We start from the raw sequence: 23,050 nt of genomic DNA, 5'->3' as shown, positions 1-23,050 counted from the left end.
GTTGTCCCACTTCAAGCCATGGGTGTGTTTGGGTGAGCTGATGAACCAAGAATAACTATTTCCTTCTGTCCAGTTACCAGAGACATATTTCAGTAACCTTGTTTTCCATTTCGTCAAGAGTAGGCTATCCCTGTTTAAACTGGGGCATGCTATCTCAGTGGGCTGGCACTATGAAACCAACATTAGTCCAGATGAGTTCAAGAATCACCTCAAACACATGCATTCATGTTGATGTTTAAGTCCAGTAATATTTAACACGATGATAAATCACATTTCAATGTTATTCCCCATTTCACCTCACCTAATATATATGAAAATCACAAGATTCACAGAAGCACTTGCAAGTTGTTAAGCCACAGGTGTATTTGGGTGAGTTGTTCCACATTAAATGATGGGTGTATTTGGGAGAGTTGTTCCACGTTAAATGATGGGTGTATTCGGGAGAGTTGTTCCACATTAAATGATGGGTGTATTTGGGAGAGTTGTTCCACGTTAAATGATGGGTATATTTGGGTGAGTTGTCCCATGTTAAGTGATGGGTGTATTTGGGTGAGTTGTCCCATGTTATGTGATGGGTGTATTTGGGAGAGCGGTTCCACGTTAAATGATGGTTGTATTTGGGTGAGTTGTCCCACTTTAAGTGATGGGTGTATTTGGGTGAGCTGTTCCACGTTAAATGATGGGTGTATTTTGGTGAGTTGTCCCACATTAAGTGATGGGTGTATTTGGGTGAGCTGTCCCATGTTAAGTGATGGGTGTGTTCGGGTGAGCTGTCCCATCTTAAGTGATGGGTGTATTTGGGTGAGTTGTCCCACTTCAAGCCATGGTTGTGTTTGGGTGAGCTGATGAACCAAGAATAACTATTTCCTTCTGTCCAGTTACCAGAGACATATTTCAGTAACCTTGTTTTCCATTTCGTCAAGAGTAGGCTATCCCTGTTTAAACTGGGGCATGCTATCTCAGTGGGCTGGCACTATGAAACCAACATTAGTCCAGATGAGTTCAAGAATCACCTCAAACACATGCATTCATGTTGATGTTTAAGTCCAGTAATATTTAACACGATGATAAATCACATTTCAATGTTATTCCCCATTTCACCTCACCTAATATATACCGCTCCACTTTTCATGGAGTGATTTTTTTCTTTCCAAGATAAAAAAAATGATTCTCATAATATGTTGTGTATGTTTAGATAGTTTGTTGTTTAACGTCGCTCTCAGTAATATACTAGCTATATGGTGGTGGTCTGTAAATAATTGAGTCTGGACCAGACAATCCAGTGATTGATATCATGAGCATCAATTGCAATTGGGATACGATGACATGCATCAACCAAGTCATCGAACCTGACCACCAGATCCTGTTAGTCGCCTCTTATGACAATCATGGGTTGCTTATAACTTATTCTAACCCAGATCTCTATATTGAGATAGAATAACTGATTATTGCTTTTGAAAGTTGATGAGTATACCGGTAGTGATACTGTACGCTCGAGCAAAATGTCAAGTAAAATAATACATTTTGATAAATGTTATTAATAGGGCTGTTACAATTCACTCGCGTATTCGGTGAATCAAACCGTATCCATTCATGAATTCAATTCGTTATTCGTGGTCACTAGAATCAAATATTTATGAATATGCAGTTACGTGCATTTACATATCCTGACCCTTAAAATATCCATAAGAACATATTATATGCATAGATTTCTTCAAAGACAACACGGGGTGGTCGGGTAGCCTAGTGGTTAAAGCGTTCGTTTGTCATGCCGAAGACCCAGGTTCGATTCCCGACATGGGTACAATGTGTGAAGCCCATTTCTGGTGTCCCCCGCCGTGATATTGCTGGAATATTGCTAAAAACGGTGTGAAAACCATACTCACTCACTCACTCTTCAAAGGCAACACTCTTTTATATTTAATTTGACAGTATTTTAGTCACTAGTCATTGTCACATTTGAGCAGATACTAGTACCTGGATAAGTGCAGTATATAAATGTATAATAAATTAATAATCAACAAACCATGTCAAATAATTTATTTTGTTATTATTTCACTGAATATAATAAATAATACATCAACTGCTGTCTTGTAATTGTATTCGTGAATAAATATTCGTATTCATTACCCTATATTCATGATACAAATCGTATTCGCCTAATACCGTATTCGACGTAATAAGCGCCCAGGGCGCTCTCAAAATTAGAAATAGGGGGCTCTTATTAGAATATAATTTTGGTGAGATTAAAAACGAGGTTGAAAGATTGTAAATTTTATGGTTTATGCTGACAGCCTGAAATGATATAAAAGAAGAATCTGTGTGTATTATACACGATAGATGTATTTTCGAGAATTTAATTGCCCATAATTAAGGGTGCATATAACAAACGAGTGCGTATTATACACGAATAAGTAAGTCTTGTGTACATTGATCAATCGGAAAGGGTGCTAACTGGCATTGTTCACTTGCCAATATATTAGCAAATAACGCTGTGGGTGCTTATTAGAGCGGGGCGCTTATTACGTCGAATACGGTAGTGTATTCGTTGCAGCCCTAGTAATTAATATACAGTATGCCCACAGGATTGCTTCTATGTGTTCATATGAAACCTATGGTGAGACGTGTTATTATTTTGCCAGTTGGAGATCAATTATCTTTATTGTCATGTCTGAACAATGAAACAGACTTGATGAAAAATAATCTATATTTCTAAACCACCAGTGTTTGGCTCATACGTGATATCAGTACGAACACAAGGAGAAACATTGATCAGTTTATCATGGAAGAGGTATGTGCCTGATCCATTTGATTTTCACATTGAAATATGTTTACAGTAAAAGATGTTTTATCAATTAGTTCACTTCGTTAATATGTTCAAAATTAACAATCATATTGTTTGTAGTTGGTCTGCAAGAAATAGGTTTGAATAATAACATTGTTATCACGGTTAGATGAGATTTTTGTTAAAAAATGTTGGTCACAGTGACAGTGTAATACATAGAGGATATTCCCTGTGTCGAGTGAAATATCATGTTTCTCTCAATGAGTGGCGGGAGAAAGTTGATATTTTCACCCGCTGCATAGCCACAAGTGATAATATCTCTTCTCCCCCCTCTCCCCCTAACAGACTTTTCCTGTGTTTGATAAAACCCAGATAAATATAATAAAATGTCCATGTTTTCATTTGTAATGGTTGTGTATTTGTGAATATACATTTCTAGAATACAGTGACACGAAAACCTATGCGAATCAGTTTTGCTTTCATGTGATGGGACTTTCAACCAATGGGAAATTCCGTATCATGACAATCGCAAATTCCAAAACACATTAATTTATCTCCAAATTTGAGTCATTAAGCCCCACAAATATGGAAACAAGATGTAGTGGTCTCAACAATGTATGCAGGTAAACTTTATGACAGTATTAAATAGACCATTTTGATATGAACGCTTTAGAAAATGTCCTCTAATAGTCTTTATGATTGGTCAGCTTGGTTAACATGATCATTAGACTTACTTATTGTTAGCTAAGGATATGCTAACCATTAGGGCTGTTACGATTCATTCGCGTATTCGGTGAATCAAACCGTATCCATTCATGAATTCAATTCATTATTCATGGTCACTAGAATCGAATATTTATGAATATGCAGTCACGTGCATTTACATATCCTGACCCTTAAAATATACATAAGAACATATTATATGCAAAGATTTCTTCAAAGACAACACTCTCTTATATTTAATTTGACAGTATTTAAGTCACTAGTCATTGTCACATTTGAGCAGATACTAGTACCTGCAGTATAAGTGCAGTATATAAACGTATAATAAATTAATAATTAAAAAACCATGTCAAATAATTTATTTTGTTATTATTTCACTGAATATCATAAATAATACATCAACTGCTAACTTGTTATTGTATTCGTGAATAAATATTCGTATTCATTACCCTATATTCATGATACAAATCGTATTCGCCTAATACCGTATTTGACGTAATAAGCGCCCAGGGTGCTCTCAAAATTAGAAATAGGGGGCTCTTATTAGAATATAATTTTGGTGAGATTAAAAACGAGGTTGAAAGATTGTAAATTTTGTGGTTTATGCTGACAGCCTGAAATGATATAAAAGAAGAATCTGTGTGTATTATACACGATAGATATATTTTCGAGAATTTAATTGCCCATAATTAAGGGTGCATATAACAAACGAGTGTGTATAATACACGAATAAGTAAGTCTTGTGTACATTGATCAATCGGAAAGGGTGCTAACTGGGATTGTTCACTAGCCAATATATTAGCAAATATCGCCTTGGGCGCTTATTAGAGCGGGGCGCTTATTACGTCGAATACGGTAGTGTATTCGTTGCAGCCCTAGTAATTAACATACAGTATGCCCACAGGATTGCTTCTATGTGTTCATATGAAACCTATGGTGAGACGTGTTATTATTTTGCCAGTTGGAGATCAATTATCTTTATTGTCATGTCTGAACAATGAAACAGAGTTGATGAAAAATAATCTATATATTCTAAACCACCAGTATTTGGATCATGCGTGATATCAGTACGAACACAAGGAGAATCATTGATCAGTTTATCATGGAAGAGGTATGTGCCTGATCCATTTGATTTTCACATTGAAATATGTTTACAGTAAAAGATGTTTTATCAATTAGTTCACTTCGTTAATATGTTCAAAATTAACAATCACATTGTTTGTAGTTGGTCTGCAAGAAATAGGTTTGAATAATAACATGGTTAGATGAGCTGATTTTTGTTAAAAAATGTTGGCCACAGTGACAGCGTAATACATAGAGGATATTCCATGTGTCATATCCATGTGTGAAATATCATCGACCTTGGGTGGATTGTGGTCCCTCTCGGCAGTGGATGATTTTACATAGCACTTTAATTAGTTTCGCGGAGGTCGCGGGTGACAGCACAGCCACGGTGATTGAATTTAATTAGTATCAAGCGCTTCACTGAGTACTGCTGACCGCACCCGTCTCGCGTACACGTTACGTCTGCGACTGATCATGTTTCTCTCATTGAGTGGCGGGAGAAAGTTGATATTTTCACTCGCTGCATAGCCACAAGTGAAAATATCTCTTCTCCCCCCTCTCCCCCTAACAGACTTTTCCTGTGTTTGATAAAACACAGATAAATATAATAAAAAGTCCATGTTTTCATTTGTAATGGTTGTGTATTTGTGAATATACATTTTAGAATACAGTGACATGAAAACCTATGCGAATCAGTTTTGCTTTCATGTGATGGGACTTTCAACCAATGGGAAATTCTGTATCATGACAATCGCAAATTCCAAAACACATTAATTTATCTCCAAATTTGAGTCATTAAGTCCTGCAAATATGGAAACAAGATGTAGTGGTCTCAACAATGTATGCAGGTAAACTTTATGACAGTATTAAATAGACCATTTTGATATGAACGCTGTAGAAAATGTCCTCTAATAGTCTTTATGATTGGTCAGCTTGGTTAACATGATCATTAGACTTACTTATTGTTAGCTAAGGATATGCTAACATAGTGTAATCGCTTCATAGTGTATTCGTTGCAGCCTTACTAACCATACTGATTTCTAACCATGGGGACCCATCCAAGATACACTACATTGGTTGGATGGTTTGTTGTTTTACGCCGCACTCAGCAATATTCCAGCTATATGACAGCGGTCTGTAAATAATCGAGTGACCAGACAATCCAGTGATTGATATCATGAGCATCGATCCACGCAATTGGGATATGATGACATGGCTCAGGTTGACATTCCTGATGTTTTTGATTGCATGCACAAGATGCTGGAAACTGTCGGTGTCAATGTCACTTGTCATCACAGGTTCAGCCCCCACCTCTGTGGTTGTGTGGGGCGGTCGGGTAGCCTAGTGGTTAAAGCGTTCGCTCGTCACGCCAAAGACCGGGTTCGATTCCCGACATGGGTACAATGTGTGGAGCCCATTTCTGGTGTCCCCTGCCGTGATATCGCTGGAATATTGCTAAAAGCGGCGTAAAACCAAACTCACACTCACTCACTCACTCACTCACTCACTCTGTGGTCTCGTGAATAGAGCTATTTCTCGGAGAGCGGGAGGCTGGTGGTTTGATCCCCATGTCATTCCAAAAGACGTTAAAAGATGGTTCTTGTTGTTACCCTGCCTGGCGCTCGACATTAAGGGACTAAAACAAGGAGTAATTGAGTCAGTAAAATATGTCAGAGTGGGGTATCCATTTTAGACTGCAGCATCTTGTCTTGGTGGGCCAGCCCTAGATAACCAGCATTAATCTGGACTAGTACAAGCAGCCACACAAACACATGCATGCACATCATTGTGGCGGCACGTGGTCCTGTGCACAGCGCACAGATCACAAATCAGGTGAAGTTAAGCAACGTCAGTCTCGGAGAGTAGCTGGATGGGTGACCACGTTCAGCAGCTTGACTCCTGAGAGTTTCTAGGGCTTCGTCCTGCCCCACACTGAAGCACATGTACCACATGTGGTATCTACTTTGGCAAGTGACTTTGTTCGAAATGTGCCTCTGTTAACCCAGCAGTGAATGGGTACCCGGTAGGATGGTGGTTGTTAGCCTTCTAGCGCCTAACAGGTAGCATGGGTTGTATACTCCCCAGGGAGCTGAGAAAGATTGACTGCACATTGATCCAGTGACCAGGATAATAATAGCGCTTTGAGCATGCCCGAGTGGTGTGGAAATATGCACAATATAAATAGCCTATTATTATGATGGTGGGGACTGAAATTGCAGACTTGGTACGTATCTCGATGTGCTTTGACACAGGTAGTGGTGAACTGATGCACCGGTGCTTCACGAGTTATCATGCCATGATACGATACACACTACTTTTTTTCTGTATAGTTAAAAATATTTTCCATGCTTTCTTTACAGTGAGGAAGAACCTGTAGTACAATGACGATAAAAATATATACTTTCTGAAAAGTAACTTCTGATTTATTACATTTTGAAACATTTTGATGTAGATTCTTACACTGTTATTGATGTTATCCAATAAGTTGTATGTTTTCTTATTTGCTCACCAACTTCTAGAATGCCAGTCAAACAGTTAGATGCATGATGATTCATAAACATGCGGGGCACGGGTGGCCCATTCGTCTAAGGCGCTGCGATTCGCTGTGCAGAGTTGCGTCCCTTGGGCACGCCAGAAATCTATGATTGTGGGTTCGAATCCCGGATCGCCCCGATTATGTTTCTAGGTTTGTCAGCACCATACCCGTGCTCATGGGTTTCACCTGCATCACTTCGGGCTTTCCTCCCACATTAAGCTGACACGCCGCGATATAACTGGAATACTGTTAAAAGCGGGGTTAAACCCAACTAACTCACTCACTCACTCACTCATAAACATGCTCTGAAATATTTATATCAAGAAGTTTCCACGCGATTTGACATGCATATGCAGATTGTTATACGTATTGTATCGTGACCTATGTATCGTATCTCGTCCATGCTTTATCGTTTCACCCAGAGCTACAGATAAGCTGCGTATTTGCGTAAAATACCCCCAAAAAAGGTTTACAAAGAAGTTCATTTCCGAAACACAATTACGAGCTAATTTACTTTCCAAGTCAAGCCCATATATTCAGAACAGTTATCTATAACATTATTTCATATATTTTTATAAATCTTAACATGTTCACTAATTTGGGGAAAAACCCAATAGAGTGATGAATAGAGAAGTGAAAAAATATTGGCTACCCAATGAAGAATGTAATAACCCAATTAAAATAGAAACCCTAGAGTAAAAACTCAATTGCTCAAAAAGTTATCTGGAGCTTCTAGATACAGTTCGAGCATATTTCCGGGCATCTTCCAGAGGCAAGTGAGTTAACTGACAATAAAAGTCCAGTTTCCACCCTTGCCGAACTAGGCTGGTATTATGGAGTTACACTTTGGCTGGACTAACGAGTCTATGCATAGTCCAATCAAAATCGAAATCCGGTTCGTAAACTGTCATGCAGATTTCGGTTGATTGGAGGATTTGCAAAACATTTGCACCGCTAACTTGTCAACAGATATTTTCTAAATCTTTTCATGTTTTTAATCAAGGTGCTCACATGATTTATTGCACTTCGCGGTGTAAGATTCGTTTTATCACAATATATAGATTTTGATTATTGATCAAATCGTCTTGACTGGGCGCCGCCGCTTTGTTTGAAGCAAATGCAAGTGATACGAGAGGTGAAATCTGATTGGTCCACAGGAGAGGCATAGAAGGGACATAACTCGCAATAGCCACTGGTGGCGCTACGATCGAGCCCAGGAATTTCAGCCTAGTTCGGCAAGGGTGAAAACTGGACTTTTTTTAAAGTCAGTTAACTCTCTTGCCTCGGGAAGATGGATTCCGGGTAGAGATTGGCCTTCAGCAATCCATGCTTGCTGCTTGTCATAAGACGGGATCGGGTGATCAGTCTCGCTGACTTGGTTGATGCATATTATCGTACCCCAATTGCGTAGATCCATGCTGATGATATCAATCACTGGATTGTTTGGAACAGACGCAAATATTTACAGACCACCGTCATAAAGCTGGAATATTGCTGAGTGCGGCGTTAAACAACAAACAAGCAAACAAAGTTACACTTGATCTGCAAAAAGGCTCCCCTTCATTAACCCCCACCCCCTAAACCACCCCAACCCTACTCCACCACCACCCTCCCCCTCCCCCTCCACCACCCCACCCTCTTGATGGTTCTCATGGAAGTATGTATGTCAATCATTTTCATATGAAACCCATAAATGAACTGAGTTTTTTATTTTTAAGAAGACAGTGTGTTTCTATCATGTCTATTAATATTCTCTTTTTTATTCTAACCCGGATCTTCACGGAATAGATCTTCAGCAACCCATGCTTGCCATTAAAGGCGACTATGCTTGTCGTAAAAGGCGACTAACAGGATCGGCTGGTCAGGCTCGCTGACTTGGTTGATGCATGTCATTGATCCCAATTGTGTGGATTGATGCTCATGATATTAATCACTGGATTGTCTGGTCCAGACTCGATTATTTACAGACCGCCATCATATAGCTGGAATATTGCTGAGTGCAGCGTTAAACAACAAACCAACCAAACCAACCAACCAATTAATATTCTCAAACAGGTATCATGTGTTTAATATGCTTTACATGCAATAGGTTGTGTGACAGCTGGTTTCAATTATTGTTGCACTTAATTATTGTAATGTTTTGCATCTGACCTTGCTGTCAGCACTAAATTGTTATATATAGTCAAGTCTCGTTAACCCGACACTTGTTAATCCAACAATCTGCTTTATCCAACACTAATGATGGGAACCGATTAAATCAGGGCTATTTAGACCCGTTAATCCGACAGTCTCAAACTCCGACTCCGACACACCTAATTTGCTATGAATTACTGAAATCACTCATTAATCAGGCTTGTTAATCCGACACAGTGATCAGTGTACTCCATGGTCATCTGCCCGTGGGTACACAGCCCGTGTTTTGAACTTGCTTAACAATAAACAATAAATGCTTTAAATAAAGAAAACAGGATTAATGACATGCTTAGATTCCCTCAATCTCAGATACAAGTTTTTTATTACGCGTTCATTATCTATTGACATAATCATATGCTACCACTGATGTTGGATTCATGGGACTTGACTGTATACAGAAGCTGACACTGATAACATGGATAAGATTGGAATATTGCCGAATGCAGCCTTAAATGACACTCACTCACTCACTCTGTTATGCTAATTCACAGGTATTGGGAGAAGCTAATTGGCTGTCCAATGGACGTGGCTGCTTTATGGTTTTGTGTGATTTGTTAAAATGCTTTTAAAAGATAAATTCAAATGTTTTGGGCTACCTTCCATTTTGGCTTGACTTCTTGATTTTAGCAGTGACTACCTGGGAAAAAGTATTTGTAGCTGTATAGCTACTTGATACAAAATGAAACTTGGGCACCTGTTCATGAGCTTGAAATCAACATCCATCAAATGCTTCTTCAAAATGCAAGTTCAGTACACATCTATGTTCTACATCCGAGCAAGTCCTGAATATATTTAATATCAGTCAGGTTTCATAGAATGATTAACTAGACTCCTGATTACAAAGACAGGGAAGGGAAGCCCCTGCCAGATGTTCACTAATGTATTTGTGACATCTCGCAAATGTCGAGTACTCGTGTTATCACCGTTTATCATTAAGAATCTTTTAATTTCATTGGTTAAATAGAAAACTCGCCTGAAAAGGTTTTGTTAAATGATATGACTGACAGTGACCTTGAATATTGATTCATCACATGATCATATCATATGATCAATATTGCCTTCTTTGTTTAACTTGGTTTCTGTGTTTGAAAGAATGAAACTCTGAATGGAAAGGATAGCGAAAATTCAGTGGTAAGTGACAGAAAGGGCACCAGGACAACTGGAATACTGTCCTCGTATGTATTGTAACTAACCTCGGGCTGACGAGATATTGTTCGTGTTGCACCCTGACTACTGCCATTGTCTTGATTTGATCAAAGTCTGTGCAACAAGCATGAACTTTTACAGAAGAATTTTCAGATTTGTTCCAAACATGCTAAAGATTGCTAACACGTTTTGCTTGTAGGTTGTGCGGGCAGTGCGCCAAGTGTTCAGGACAGGGCGCACCAAAACCTATGAATGGCGTTACGCACAGCTGTCGGCCATGTTGAAGATGATGGATGAAAACAAAGACAGGATGACAGCAGCGCTGAAGAAGGACCTGAACAAGGTATGCATGAACGGAACAGATGGGAAACTTCAGCCTGTCATTGTTGCGCCGTGGAAGACAAAGATCATATGTCTACTTTCCGGCCTTCTGACTCCGCTTGAAATTATACAATTGATTGGAAACTCAACGTGATTCTCTTATTGTGACGTATATGGGAAACGAAACGTTATTCTCTTTTGAGGACGTATGGGGAACTAAACGTGATTCTCTTTTGAGGAGATATGGGGAACTAAACATGATTCTCTTTTGAGGACATATGGGAACTAAACATGATTCTCTTTTGAGGACATATATGGGAAAGTAAACGTGATTCTCTTTTGAGGACATATATGGGGAACGAAACTTGATTCTCTTTTGAGGATATATCTCTCTTTAGACTGCAGCATCATGTCTTGGTGGGCATATCACATTCTCTCACTCCCCCAACCACCAACACACTCACTCGCTAAATCACTTTGCCACCAACTCTCCCACTCTCACTCTTTCACTAACTCTCCCACTCTCACATTCACTAACTCTCCCACTCTCACTCATTCATTTTTTCACTAACTCTTCCACTCTCACTCATTCACTAACTCTTCCACTCTCACTCATTCATTTATTCACTAACTCTTCCACTCTCACTCATTCACTAACTCTTCCACTCTCACTCATTCATTTATTCACTAACTCTTCCACTCTCACTCATTCACTAACTCTTCCACTCTCACTCATTCATTTTTTCACTAACTCTTCCACTCACTCACTCATTCACTAACTCTTCCACTCTCACTCATTCACTAACTCTTCCACTCTCACTCATTCACTAACTCTTCCACTCTCACTCATTCACTAACTCTTCCACTCTCACTCATTCACTAACTCTCCCACTCTCACTCATTCACTAACTCTTCCACTCTCACTCATTCATTTATTCACTAACTCTCCCACTCTCACTCATTCACTAACTCTTCCACTCACTCACTCCCCCACCCACACACTTACTCACTCGCTAAATCACTTTGCAACCAACTCTCCCACTCTCACATTCACTAACTCTCCCATTTTAACTCAATTCATTTTTTCACTAACTCTTCCACTCACTCTTTCACTAACTCTTCCACTCTCACTCATTCATTTATTCACTAACTCTTCCACTCTCACTCATTCACTAACTCTTCCACTCTCACTCATTCATTTATTCACTAACTCTTCCACTCTCACTCATTCACTAACTCTTCCACTCTCACTCATTCATTTTTTCACTAACTCTTCCACTCACTCACTCATTCACTAACTCTTCCACTCTCACTCATTCACTAACTCTTCCACTCTCACTCATTCACTAACTCTTCCACTCTCACTCATTCACTAACTCTTCCACTCTCACTCATTCACTAACTCTCCCACTCTCACTCATTCACTAACTCTTCCACTCTCACTCATTCATTTATTCACTAACTCTCCCACTCTCACTCATTCACTAACTCTTCCACTCACTCACTCCCCCACCCACACACTTACTCACTCGCTAAATCACTTTGCAACCAACTCTCCCACTCTCACATTCACTAACTCTCCCATTTTAACTCAATTCATTTTTTCACTAACTCTTCCACTCTCACTCATTCACTAACTCTTCCACTCTCACTCATTCACTAACTCTCCCACTCTCACTCATTCACTAACTCTTCCACTCTCACTCATTCATTTATTCGCTAACTCTCCCACTCTCACTCATTCACTAACTCTTCCACTCACTCACTCCCCCACCCACACACTTACTCACTCGCTAAATCACTTTGCAACCAACTCTCCCACTCTCACATTCACTAACTCTCCCATTTTAACTCAATTCATTTTTTCACTAACTCCCCCACCCACTTACTCATTCGCTAAATCACTCTGCCACCAACTTTCCCACTCACTCACTCACTCACTCACTCACTCACCTCAAGTTGACTTCATATGTGTCATCTCTCACAGTTACTTCAGCAGTAATATCCAAACAGGACATTGTCTGTCATATCCACACATCAACTACAACACGTGTCCACTGCTATTCAATACTGGTTTTGATGCTGTGTATCTTCCTTTCAAGAACAAGATAGAATCTATGATCATGGAGTTCAACCTGTGCCGTAATGAGCTGATCCTGTCCATGAACAATCTCAAAGACTGGATGAAACCAGAGAAGGTCAGTTTTACTGCAACAAGCAAAGATTATTTTAAGTAAAAATTGCAAACTAATTCCAAAATACAAAACCATATTTTCATGTTTATAAAAAGGAAGCTTTTTCACGATACAACATTGAAAAAGATATTGCTTTCAAGACAGGTAATCAGCAGAAATTCTATAGAGCTTGGATGCTGTATCATCAACTTTTGGAAAATGAGGAGCAGCTTTCATTTTAATTTTAGTTTTATACTTAAGACTTTAATGTTTGAGACCATGTACTTTCCCACACTGCAATATGATCTATTAACTTTAATAGTTTATGAATACTTGATATATGCAGTATGTTTGTATTACTAGAGTGAATGTGCGAGTGAGAAGTATCTTATATCTGTAAAAAAGTCTAACTGAGAAGTTGTGCTATACATGTATGTCATGGGCTTTCTGCTACCCTGGATGGAAGCCCATTTCATGTAACAGGTACTTCTTTTTATCAACATAAAAAATAATAATTGCAAACTGTTGACAGTGGTATGACATGTATGCAAATTAATCTTGATAGTCTATTAGACTATTAAATAGTGATAGATACGTTAGACTGCCTTTAACCTATAAAAAGCTTTCTCAGGCTAGTGCTTATTTCTAATCCTGTATTTTTGGACCTCAGTAATTTGGATGTGTGTCAGTAGAGTTGCCTAATTGCATGTCACACCAAAGACTCCCACTTGGAAACACTGTGTGAAGTTCATAATGTGTGTTCTTGGCCAGGAGCGAGCGCCTCCGTGGTCTAGTGGTAGAGCGGGAGGTCCGGGGTTTGATCCCCTGTCATATCAAAAGACGTTAAAAGATGGTACTTGTTGTTACCCTACCTGGCACTCAGCATTAAGAGGCTAAAACAAGGACTGGTCGGCTCGGAGTCTGAGTGCGTCTGAGTGGGGTATTCATGTTAAACTGCGGCCTGGTATTTCAGTGTGCTAGCACTATAAATCGGCATCAGTCCGGACTAGTACAAGCACACAGACACACACAGACACACACACACACACACACACACACACACACACACACACACACACACACACACACACACACACACACACACACACACACACACACACACACACACACACACACACACACACACACACACACACACACATGTGTATGCACGTCGCTATATAAGTGCAATAATCTTCGGCCAGGATATTGCTATAAACCAATACCTACTCAAGTGCATATTATTCTAACCTATTTGTCTGTTGACTGGAGGCAGACTTCACATTGACCTTGACCTCTCTGTCCCAGGTGAAGAAGGAGCTAATGAACATCATGGACAAGTGTTACATCAAGCGAGAACCCTACGGCCTGGTGCTGGTTCTCGGAGCGTGGAACTACCCCGTCCAACTGACCCTCCTGCCCATGATAGCCGCCATAGCTGCAGGTGAGTACCCACAGTGGGTGAAGCCACAGGAAGTGGCAGTTCCTAACAATAAGGGGCGGTCAGGTAGCCTAGTGGTTAAAGCTTTCGCTCGTCACGCCGAAGACCCGGGTTCGATTCCCGACATGGGTACAATGTGTGAAGCCCATTTCTCGTTTTCCCCGCTGTGATATTGCTGGAATATTGCTAAAAGCGGCGTAAAACCAAACTCACTCACACACACTCCTAACAACAGAAATCGGTAGGTTTATCAAATCAAGGTAGCTCCACCCAGTCTGGCCTCGACTGTCTACAACACATGTACCAATGGCTGACAGTGTGAGCAAATAGATGTTATGATGTAAATATGTCATTTTAATCCTTGGTCATGTGTTGGCCATTTTCCGATTTTGTTAAAAGATAACTGTGGGCCAATATAAATATAAACAGATTGTTTTATTAATATTTGAAGCTGTGCAGTAAATGCGGAAACCATTTAAGGGAAGATCCTCATCAACTAGATAAAGGTGTTATTGTTTTTCAGCTTCTGTAACCATGGTAACCAAGCGTGTGTGTTTTTCAGGAAATTGTGTGATTGTCAAACCTTCAGAAATGTCCGAGCAGACGGCCATCTTGCTGGAAGAGATTGTGCCAAAGTACTTTGATAATGTAAGTCTCAGTATCTCGCTATTTACAACAATCTGCCACAAAGTGGCAGGACATTCCTGAACTACAATATACATGGATGGCATGGACAGTCAGTGTTCATATGGACTGTAATCAGGGTCAGAATAGGTCTTCAGCAACCCATGCTTGTCGTAAGAGGCGACTAACGGGATCGAGTGGTCAGGCTTGCTGACTTTGTTGATGCATGTCATCCTATCCCAATTGCATAGATCAATGCTCATGATGTCAATCACTGGATTTCTGGTTCAGATATAATTATTTACAGACCGCTGTCATATAGCTGGAATATTGATAAAGCAACAAACAAACTAATCATATGAACTGTCAGCACAATACTTGACATTACTATATTTGCTGGTCCTTCCATATCCTTATTACGTAGTCTTCCTAAAATATCAGTGTGTCAACAAAATATGATCTGAGTGCCAAGGTAACAAATAGCATTTTCTACCCATGCTCATGGTTTGTTTGTTCAGCAATATTCCAGCTATGTGACAGAGGTCTATTAATTATCGAGTCTGGACCAGTCTCACCACGTGATCCCTTTAGCCACCTCTTACAACAAGCATAGACACCTCTTACGGCAAAAATGGATTGCTGAAGACCTATTCTAACCGTGATCTTCACGAGTTCCCATGCTCGTGGGAAATGATCAGGTTCGATTCCCTACGTGTACAATGTGTGAAACCATTCTTGGTGTAGGTCACCGTGAAATGTCTAGAATACTTTACCCAAAGTCAAAGTCGAGTAACTTTCGTTTTGTCTAGCATGTCTAGTAAGCTCAAATCATGAAAGCCCATATCCTAACATTAATAACGTTCACGAAAATTGCAAAATCTCTCTCTCACCTGACTGCTATATCTAATGTAGGAGTGTGTGAAAGTCATCAACGGTGGCATCCCCGAGACAACAGGCCTGCTGCAGGAGAGGTTTGACTACATCTTCTACACCGGCAACAACGTCGTTGCTAAGATAGTGATGGCTGCCGCTGCTAAGAACCTAACGCCCGTCACGCTGGAACTGGGAGGTAAAAGGTAGGACCATTCATCTTGAAAACAACAGGTGTTTGTACCACGTTTAACTTAGATTTGTTAAATACCACTAAGAACTACTTACAACTACTCAGGGGGCCGGGGAGCCTAGTGGTTAAAGAGTGCGCTCGTCACGCCGAAGACCCAGGTTCGATTCCCGACATGGGTACAATGTGTGAAGCCCATTTCTGGTGTCCCCCGCCGTGATATTGTTAATTTAATATCATAGTTTGTGTAGCGATACAGGTCCCTTCATCATTATGTTACCCAATTTTCACATTTTAGCATCCATGTATATTTTAAACTTATTCCTTGTCACGTACACCTCGCATTTTTCAATTATCAAGCATTCATTTTAAATTTCTACTCCATATCTTCTTCATCAAATTTACCTCACCTTTCACCATAATATTGATTCATCTTCTCATTACGTATCTCTTCCAAAACACTTTAAATATTCATTCATATTAATTCCCTCCATCAACCTCGTCGCTCGTAATTCACATCATATCCAAATTCCGGTTTTTAACCAGTTGGTTTTGTATTCTCTTACCGAGAAATTCCTACTCATAACTTATTTCTTTAAGTGTTAAAATCTTACCCTTTTTTTCTTGTACATCTAAATAAGGCTGTTTCATTGTTTTATTAGCAATATTTCTATTAGTATAAATATCATTTCCCAACATCCTTCTGTTTACATAACCGGCGCGTGCTCAGGTATCCTTCCTTTAACCCTTTCCGTTTATGCTGTGTCGCCATTTCGAAGCCTTTGTCTCATGCTACCTCCATCCATCCCCTGCCACCACTAGGGGCTGTTGCTATTCCGGCTTTCTCACCAACTTTCTGGGCGGGTTTTCCCCCCCACACACACAACACATAGGGAGCAGCCACATTCACACCACGGGTTAGTCCGGGTTGCTGTGACCCCAGTACAGGTAGATCCCAGGGATGACTGGGTCGCTGTGACCCCAGGTCCGGATATCCCTAGGCTGGGTTGTTGTTTCCCCCCCCCCCTTGTTCCTGGTGTACTAGTAAGCCAACATTATCATACCCGTGAAGATCCAGGTTCACAGAGATCATTATTTTACTGGACCCTCATACTGCCTGCCTGGACCCTTAAAATGAATGGTCCCCCACTCTTCTAAGTCATAGGTAAAACCCGTGGGTACGATGACACGCAAGTCGCCGAGACTGACCACCCCATCCATTTAGTCGCCTCTAACAGTCAGCATATGCTGCTGGGGCCTATTCTAACCCGAACTTACCACGAAGTTGAAGCTGTGAAGATACGGGGTAGAACCATGGCGCTTGCCGTAAAACTTCGTGTCGTAAGAGGCGACTAACGGGATCAGGTGGTCAGGCTGGCTGACTTGGCTGACGTATGTCCTTGTATCCCAATTGTGTAGATGGATGCTCATCATGTCAATCACTGGATTGTCTGGTTCAGAATGGATTATTTACAGATCATTGTCATATAGCAGGAATATCGCTGAGTGCGGCATTAAACCACAAACAAACAAACAAAACATTGTACAACTGGCCCATGTTAGACGGGATTCAAGAGGATTCATACTGACAAAAGGTCACACATCACGCTGCCAAAATGTCCTCCGGGGCAAATAGCGTACTCTCATTTGATGAGGATGGAAAAGGTGAAGTGAAATTGATTGGCAAGATGAAATCATTTCTGTGTTCTTTCCTGAAATTCATGTTCGTGGGATGTTTTAACAAATGGTTGAGTAATGATATGTGTTTGATGACTCCAGTCCTTCAAGATGGCCGTTTGTTTCAGCCCTGTGTATGTTGACCGGAACTGTGACCTGACAACAGTTGCTAGGAGACTTGTCTGGGGGAAGTTTCTCAACGCGGGACAGACATGTATAGCTCCTGACTACGTCATGTGCCAATCAGATGTCCAGGTATAGTAGCTCACAAACAGCTGTACAAAATGTACTGCTCAAAAGAAATTAAGGAACACACGATTTAGTTCATCTGTCATGTCTGGTGTTACTTGAGTAGCATGTAAGTATCTATTGTAGTAGGTGCTCACTGTATATTTATCACATAAAGGATAGTGTGATAAATTTGATAACTAACCTAATCCAAAAATCTTGATATTACAGTCCAATAAATATGCAAATGAGATCATATAGCAGGAGGTACTTTTAGTAATCTCTATACAGCGGCGTGATACACGCTATTAATTTACTGATGCATGTCATCGTATCCCAAAAGATCCTGGGCCCAGCTGCACAAAGCGATCTTAGCGCTAAGACTATCGTAAGCCTATGTTAAAGTATGGGAGTTTTGATCATCTTACCTCATGCAAACAAACAGGGCTGCATTAACTTGACACTATGTAACAAATTGGGCGGTTGTATTGTATTCCTATGGACGTTACTTTATTGAATGAAAAGATCATTAGAGAATGCCATTGTACGATAAAGGATCATATCTTAGGAAGATAAATATGTATATGCTTGCCATGGAAATGTACAGTACGATTGTTATTCCAAATACTGTATTTGACGTAATAAGCACCCACGGCGATATTTGCTAATATATTGGCAAGTGAACAATCCCAATTAGCACCCCTTCCGATTTATCAATGTACACAAGACTTATTTATTCATGTATAATACGCACTCGTGTGTTATATGCACCCTTAATTATGGGCAATTAAATTCTGGAAAAATATATCTGTCGCATATAAACAGTTCAGGCCATCAGCATAAACCACAAAATTTATCTTTCAACTCTGTTTTTTCCACCAAAATAATATTCTAATATTAATTAGTTTCAAAAAGACAACAAATGACAGAATTAGATTTTACTGGTTCTTTTTTTCCTTGAAGTTTATGATGAATTTGTTCATGAACAAGAAATGACTTTGACATGTTTAAGGTAAATATTTTTGGTTTAATATCAAAAAGACAACCAATGACATATTTAGCTTTTGCTGGGGGTTTTTATACTTAAATTTGACAATTGAATTTGTTCCTGAAGTGACTTTTACACGTTTTAGTTAATAGTCAGTTGGATATTTCTTTTAAAGTTTGCTGTCATTTTCTTGTTCTCTTTCTTTGAACTATCAAGATGTACAGCTGGAATGTATTTTCAAAAGTTAGGAGGCTGCCTCACACACTGTGTTTTGTTTATGTCTTACATTCTCTCTGTTCAAGGACCCGCTTATTGAGGAAATAAGGAAAGTGTTGATCGACTTCTTCACTGATAAACCAGAGCAGTCCGAGAGCTTTGGTCGCATTGTGAATGGCCGACACTTCAAGTGAGTTCAGTGTTTTACTGTAGCAGCCATATTGTCAAGAGTTGTTGGAGCCATGCTTATATTATCTGCAGATACAGAAACTTACTGAAATGTGGAAAGTCTGTAGTTTGATCCCCAGCCGCGGAAGTTGTGGGAAACATGGAAATATTGGTACAAAATTATCAGACATGTTCAAATGGTTGACACCTAACCTTTTTCCTTTCTTCCAAACCCGTCTCCATGGTTTAGTGGTAGAGAATCTGCCCAGAGAGTGGAAGGTCTGGGTGTTTGATCCCCCACCCCATCATAACGAGACCCGTGAAGATTCCGGGGTAGAATAGGTCTTCAGCAACCCATACTTGCCGTAAAAGGCGACTATGCTTATCGTAAAAGACGACTAACGGGATCGGGTGGTCAGGCTCGCTGACTTGGTTGATACATGTCATCGATCCCAATTGCGTGGATCGATGCTCATGATGTCAATCACTGGATTGTCTGGTCCAGACTCGATTATTTTACAGACCGCCGTCATATAGCTGGAATATTGCTGAGTGCGGCGTCAAAAAACAAACCAACCAACCAAACCATCATAATGAAAGACTTCAAGAAATGGTATTTGTTGTTACCCTGCCTGGCACTTGGCATTTAGGGGCTAAATCAATGACTAGTCGTCTCGGAGTCAGTATACTGTGTCTGAGTGGGGTATTCATGTTAAACTGTGGCATGGTATCTCAGTGGGCTGGCACTATGAAATCGGCATTAGTCTGGACTAGTACAAGCACACACGCACTTTGCTATATATGTGCAATAATCTTAACATTAAACCCCATTTAACATCACCTCTTTCTTACACTTCAAGTTTTTTACTTCATACATGATAAGTATGGCTGAAATTTGTGAATTAATTTTATTTTGTTCACTTCAAATAAAAATCTCAAGTATGAGCAAGTCTGTGACCTTGACGCATTTTTTATCTATGTTTGTACTGTTTCAACCTACATCTCCAGTAAAAGTCAGGGTGGTCAAAGACTTTTTCATGTTCAAGTATTAGAAAAACACATCCCCCCAAATCTCTAAAATAAGTCTTTTGGACACCTTATCCTTACCTATGCATTTTGTGTGGTCGTAAATCCAAAACATGCATTTGTTGAAACGAACGAAGTCTATCTCTTATTCATATGAACAAATCTGATTCCTTTCATAATAATTTCTAAATATTTTGCTCAATTCTTAAAAGATGCAGATCCTGTGGTAACAAAAGAACTCTCATCCTACCTTGTCCCTTGCCCCAGACTGTGGAGCATCGTCTCCCAGTGTGGTCAGAAATGCTATGCTCATGTTAAATGCCAAGTCTCATCCAGTGTCATATTTGACCTGTAAAGATCCGGGGTAGAATAGGTCTTCCGCAACCCATGCTTGCCGTAAAAGGCGACTATGCTTGTCGTAAGAGGCGACTAATGGGATCAGGTGGTCAGGCTCGCTGACTTGGTTGATGCATGTCATCGATCCCAATTGCGTGGATTGATGCTCATCATGTCAAACACTGGAATGTCTGGTCCAGACTCGATTATTTACAGACCACCGTCAAAAAGCTGGAATATTGTTGAGTGCGGCGTTAAACAAAAAAAACAGTGTCATATTTGAGGTTAAGGGGAGCTTTTGACAATTTGAGGTCAACTAGTGAGAGAGTTGGTGCTATAGGTTACTGTAAGGGCTATGTCAGCCAAGAGAAGACCTGTTTGTGCCCAGTTATTTAAACTGTTTTTGGACTTGTGGTGAGTTACCTCCCTTTAGTACATAATTCATGATTGAATCATTATTATAGTATAGAGATGAGTGTAATTCTGTGTGTCTTGTGTATTACAGACGTGTGGAGAAGCTGTTGACGGGGGTGAAGGTAGCTGTGGGGGGTGTCACCAGGGAAGAGGAGAGATATATCTCCCCTACTATCGTCCGGGACTGTAAGCTAAGCGATGCCGTCATGCAGGATGAGGTTAGTAACACTGCATTGCAGCACAAACATTATATGGAAGTTTAAGTGAATAATAACAAAACTAATTATGATTATTTATGCTGTTTATATAATATGCACTATTTTTCTCTTATAGTTCACAAGCTTGTTTCAGAAGACATTTTTTCACATATTACAAATAATTTTCAGTCTTTTACCTAGAGAAATTCATGGCTGTGTGCCTTTAAAAAACGTGGGGGTAGCCTAGTGGTCTAAGTTTGGCTCGTCACGCCGAAAGACCCAAGTTCGAATCTCCACATGGGTACAATGTGTGAAGCATATTTCTTGTGTTCCTGTGATATTGTTAACAGCGACGTAAAACCATACTCACTCACTGTTTTCAGTCACCTCGACCAAGCCATAATGTTATCCTTAACTATATTGACGTTAGTTGGGAACTTTGTATTTCCCATTTTGGAATATTTGTTGCTGACATCTACTGCAGACTTGGGACCAAATAAGGCCCCCTGAGCTTGAATTGTTCAGACCGTCTCCGTGGTCTAGTGGTAGAGCGTCCGCCTGGAGAGCGGAAGGTCCGGGGTTCGATCCCCGGCCGCGTCATACAAAAAGACGTTAAAAGATGGTAGTTGTTGTTACCCTGTCTGGCGCTCGGCATTAAGGGGTTAAAGCAAGGACAGGTCGGCTCGGAGTCAGTATACTGTGTCTGAGTGGGGTATTTACGCACGTGCACGTCGCTATATAAGTGCAATAATCTTGGAAGCGACGTTAAACCCAATTTCACCTCACCTCACCTCACCTCACCTTGAATAGTTCAACAACAGTCACTTGCTACTTTAATACAGCTATGTTGATTAATGTATTTACTATGCTTCAGAATTAAATGATCTCTTTCACAGATATTTGGACCTATCCTGCCGTTTTATGTTGTGAGAGATGACAAAGAAGCTGTCGACTTCATCAACGACCGAGAGAAGCCACTTGCCATGTACGTCTTCTCCAGAAACCAGCGCATCATTGACAACTTCGTCAACAACACCAGTAGTGGCGGCATGTGCATCAACGACTGCATCATGCATGCATCCAGTAAGTATACATCTAAATTGTCAATTGAGTGGAACGATGCTAATGATGTCAATCACTGGATTGTCTGGTCCTCTCAATTAGAGAGAGAGATTATTACCAGCTTTCTGTTGCATCCCTGAGGACCTTGTTATTTCTTTACCTGACAGACAATGGGCTTTCAAGGTGAGAATATAGGTCCCCAGCAGCCTATGATTGTCGTAAGTGGCGACTAAATGGATCGGATGGTCAGGCTTGGTGACTTGCGTGATGCATGTCATCAGATCCTAATTATGGGGATTGATGCTCATGATGTCAATCACTGGATTGTGTTATTCCGACTAGATTCTTTACAGACCGCTGTCATATAGCTGGAATATTGCTGAGTGTGGCTTTAAACAACAAAAAAACAAACCAGTGTCATATTATAAGGGTAACGCTATTTTTCAGGGCATTATCATTTGCAGAAGCCAGAGGTCTTCCATTAACTGCCCGACAACCGCTGTCATATAGATGAAATATTGAGGGGGCACGGGTGGCCCGGGTGGCCTAGTCGTCTAAGGCGCCGCGATTCGCTGTGCAGAGTTGCGTCCCTTGGGCACGCCAGAAACCTATGATTGTGGGTTCGAATCCCGGTCCGCCCCGTTTCTAGGTTTGTCAGCACCATACCAGT

The 23,050-nt window shown here is 40.3% G+C and overlaps 1 protein-coding gene across 2 annotated transcripts in view; it reads left to right on the top strand.

The window, feature by feature from the left end:
* The window catches only part of LOC124111436 (aldehyde dehydrogenase, dimeric NADP-preferring-like), a 33,715-nt gene that overhangs the window by 4,786 nt on the left and 5,879 nt on the right, over positions 1-23,050 (top strand). For both annotated transcript variants that reach the window (XR_007218721.1, XM_048385828.1), the window contains exons 2-10: positions 10,648-10,791; positions 12,872-12,967; positions 14,252-14,387; positions 14,947-15,032; positions 15,921-16,084; positions 17,874-18,000; positions 19,264-19,367; positions 21,213-21,339; positions 22,215-22,401. Coding sequence is in view for 1 of the 2 variants with exons in the window: in XM_048385828.1 (XP_048241785.1) it covers positions 10,648-10,791; positions 12,872-12,967; positions 14,252-14,387; positions 14,947-15,032; positions 15,921-16,084; positions 17,874-18,000; positions 19,264-19,367; positions 21,213-21,339; positions 22,215-22,401 (1,171 nt within the window). In the remaining variant the exon portion in view is untranslated. The remainder of the gene's footprint in view (positions 1-10,647; positions 10,792-12,871; positions 12,968-14,251; positions 14,388-14,946; positions 15,033-15,920; positions 16,085-17,873; positions 18,001-19,263; positions 19,368-21,212; positions 21,340-22,214; positions 22,402-23,050) is intronic.

This window comes from Haliotis rufescens, unplaced genomic scaffold, assembly GCF_023055435.1.
Source record: "Haliotis rufescens isolate VD_foot unplaced genomic scaffold, xgHalRufe1.0.p SCAF_6, whole genome shotgun sequence".
NCBI classification, from domain to species: domain Eukaryota; kingdom Metazoa; phylum Mollusca; class Gastropoda; order Lepetellida; family Haliotidae; genus Haliotis; species Haliotis rufescens.
Note: the sequence above shows the minus strand (reverse complement) of the source record. Positions and strands in the feature narration are given on the sequence as shown.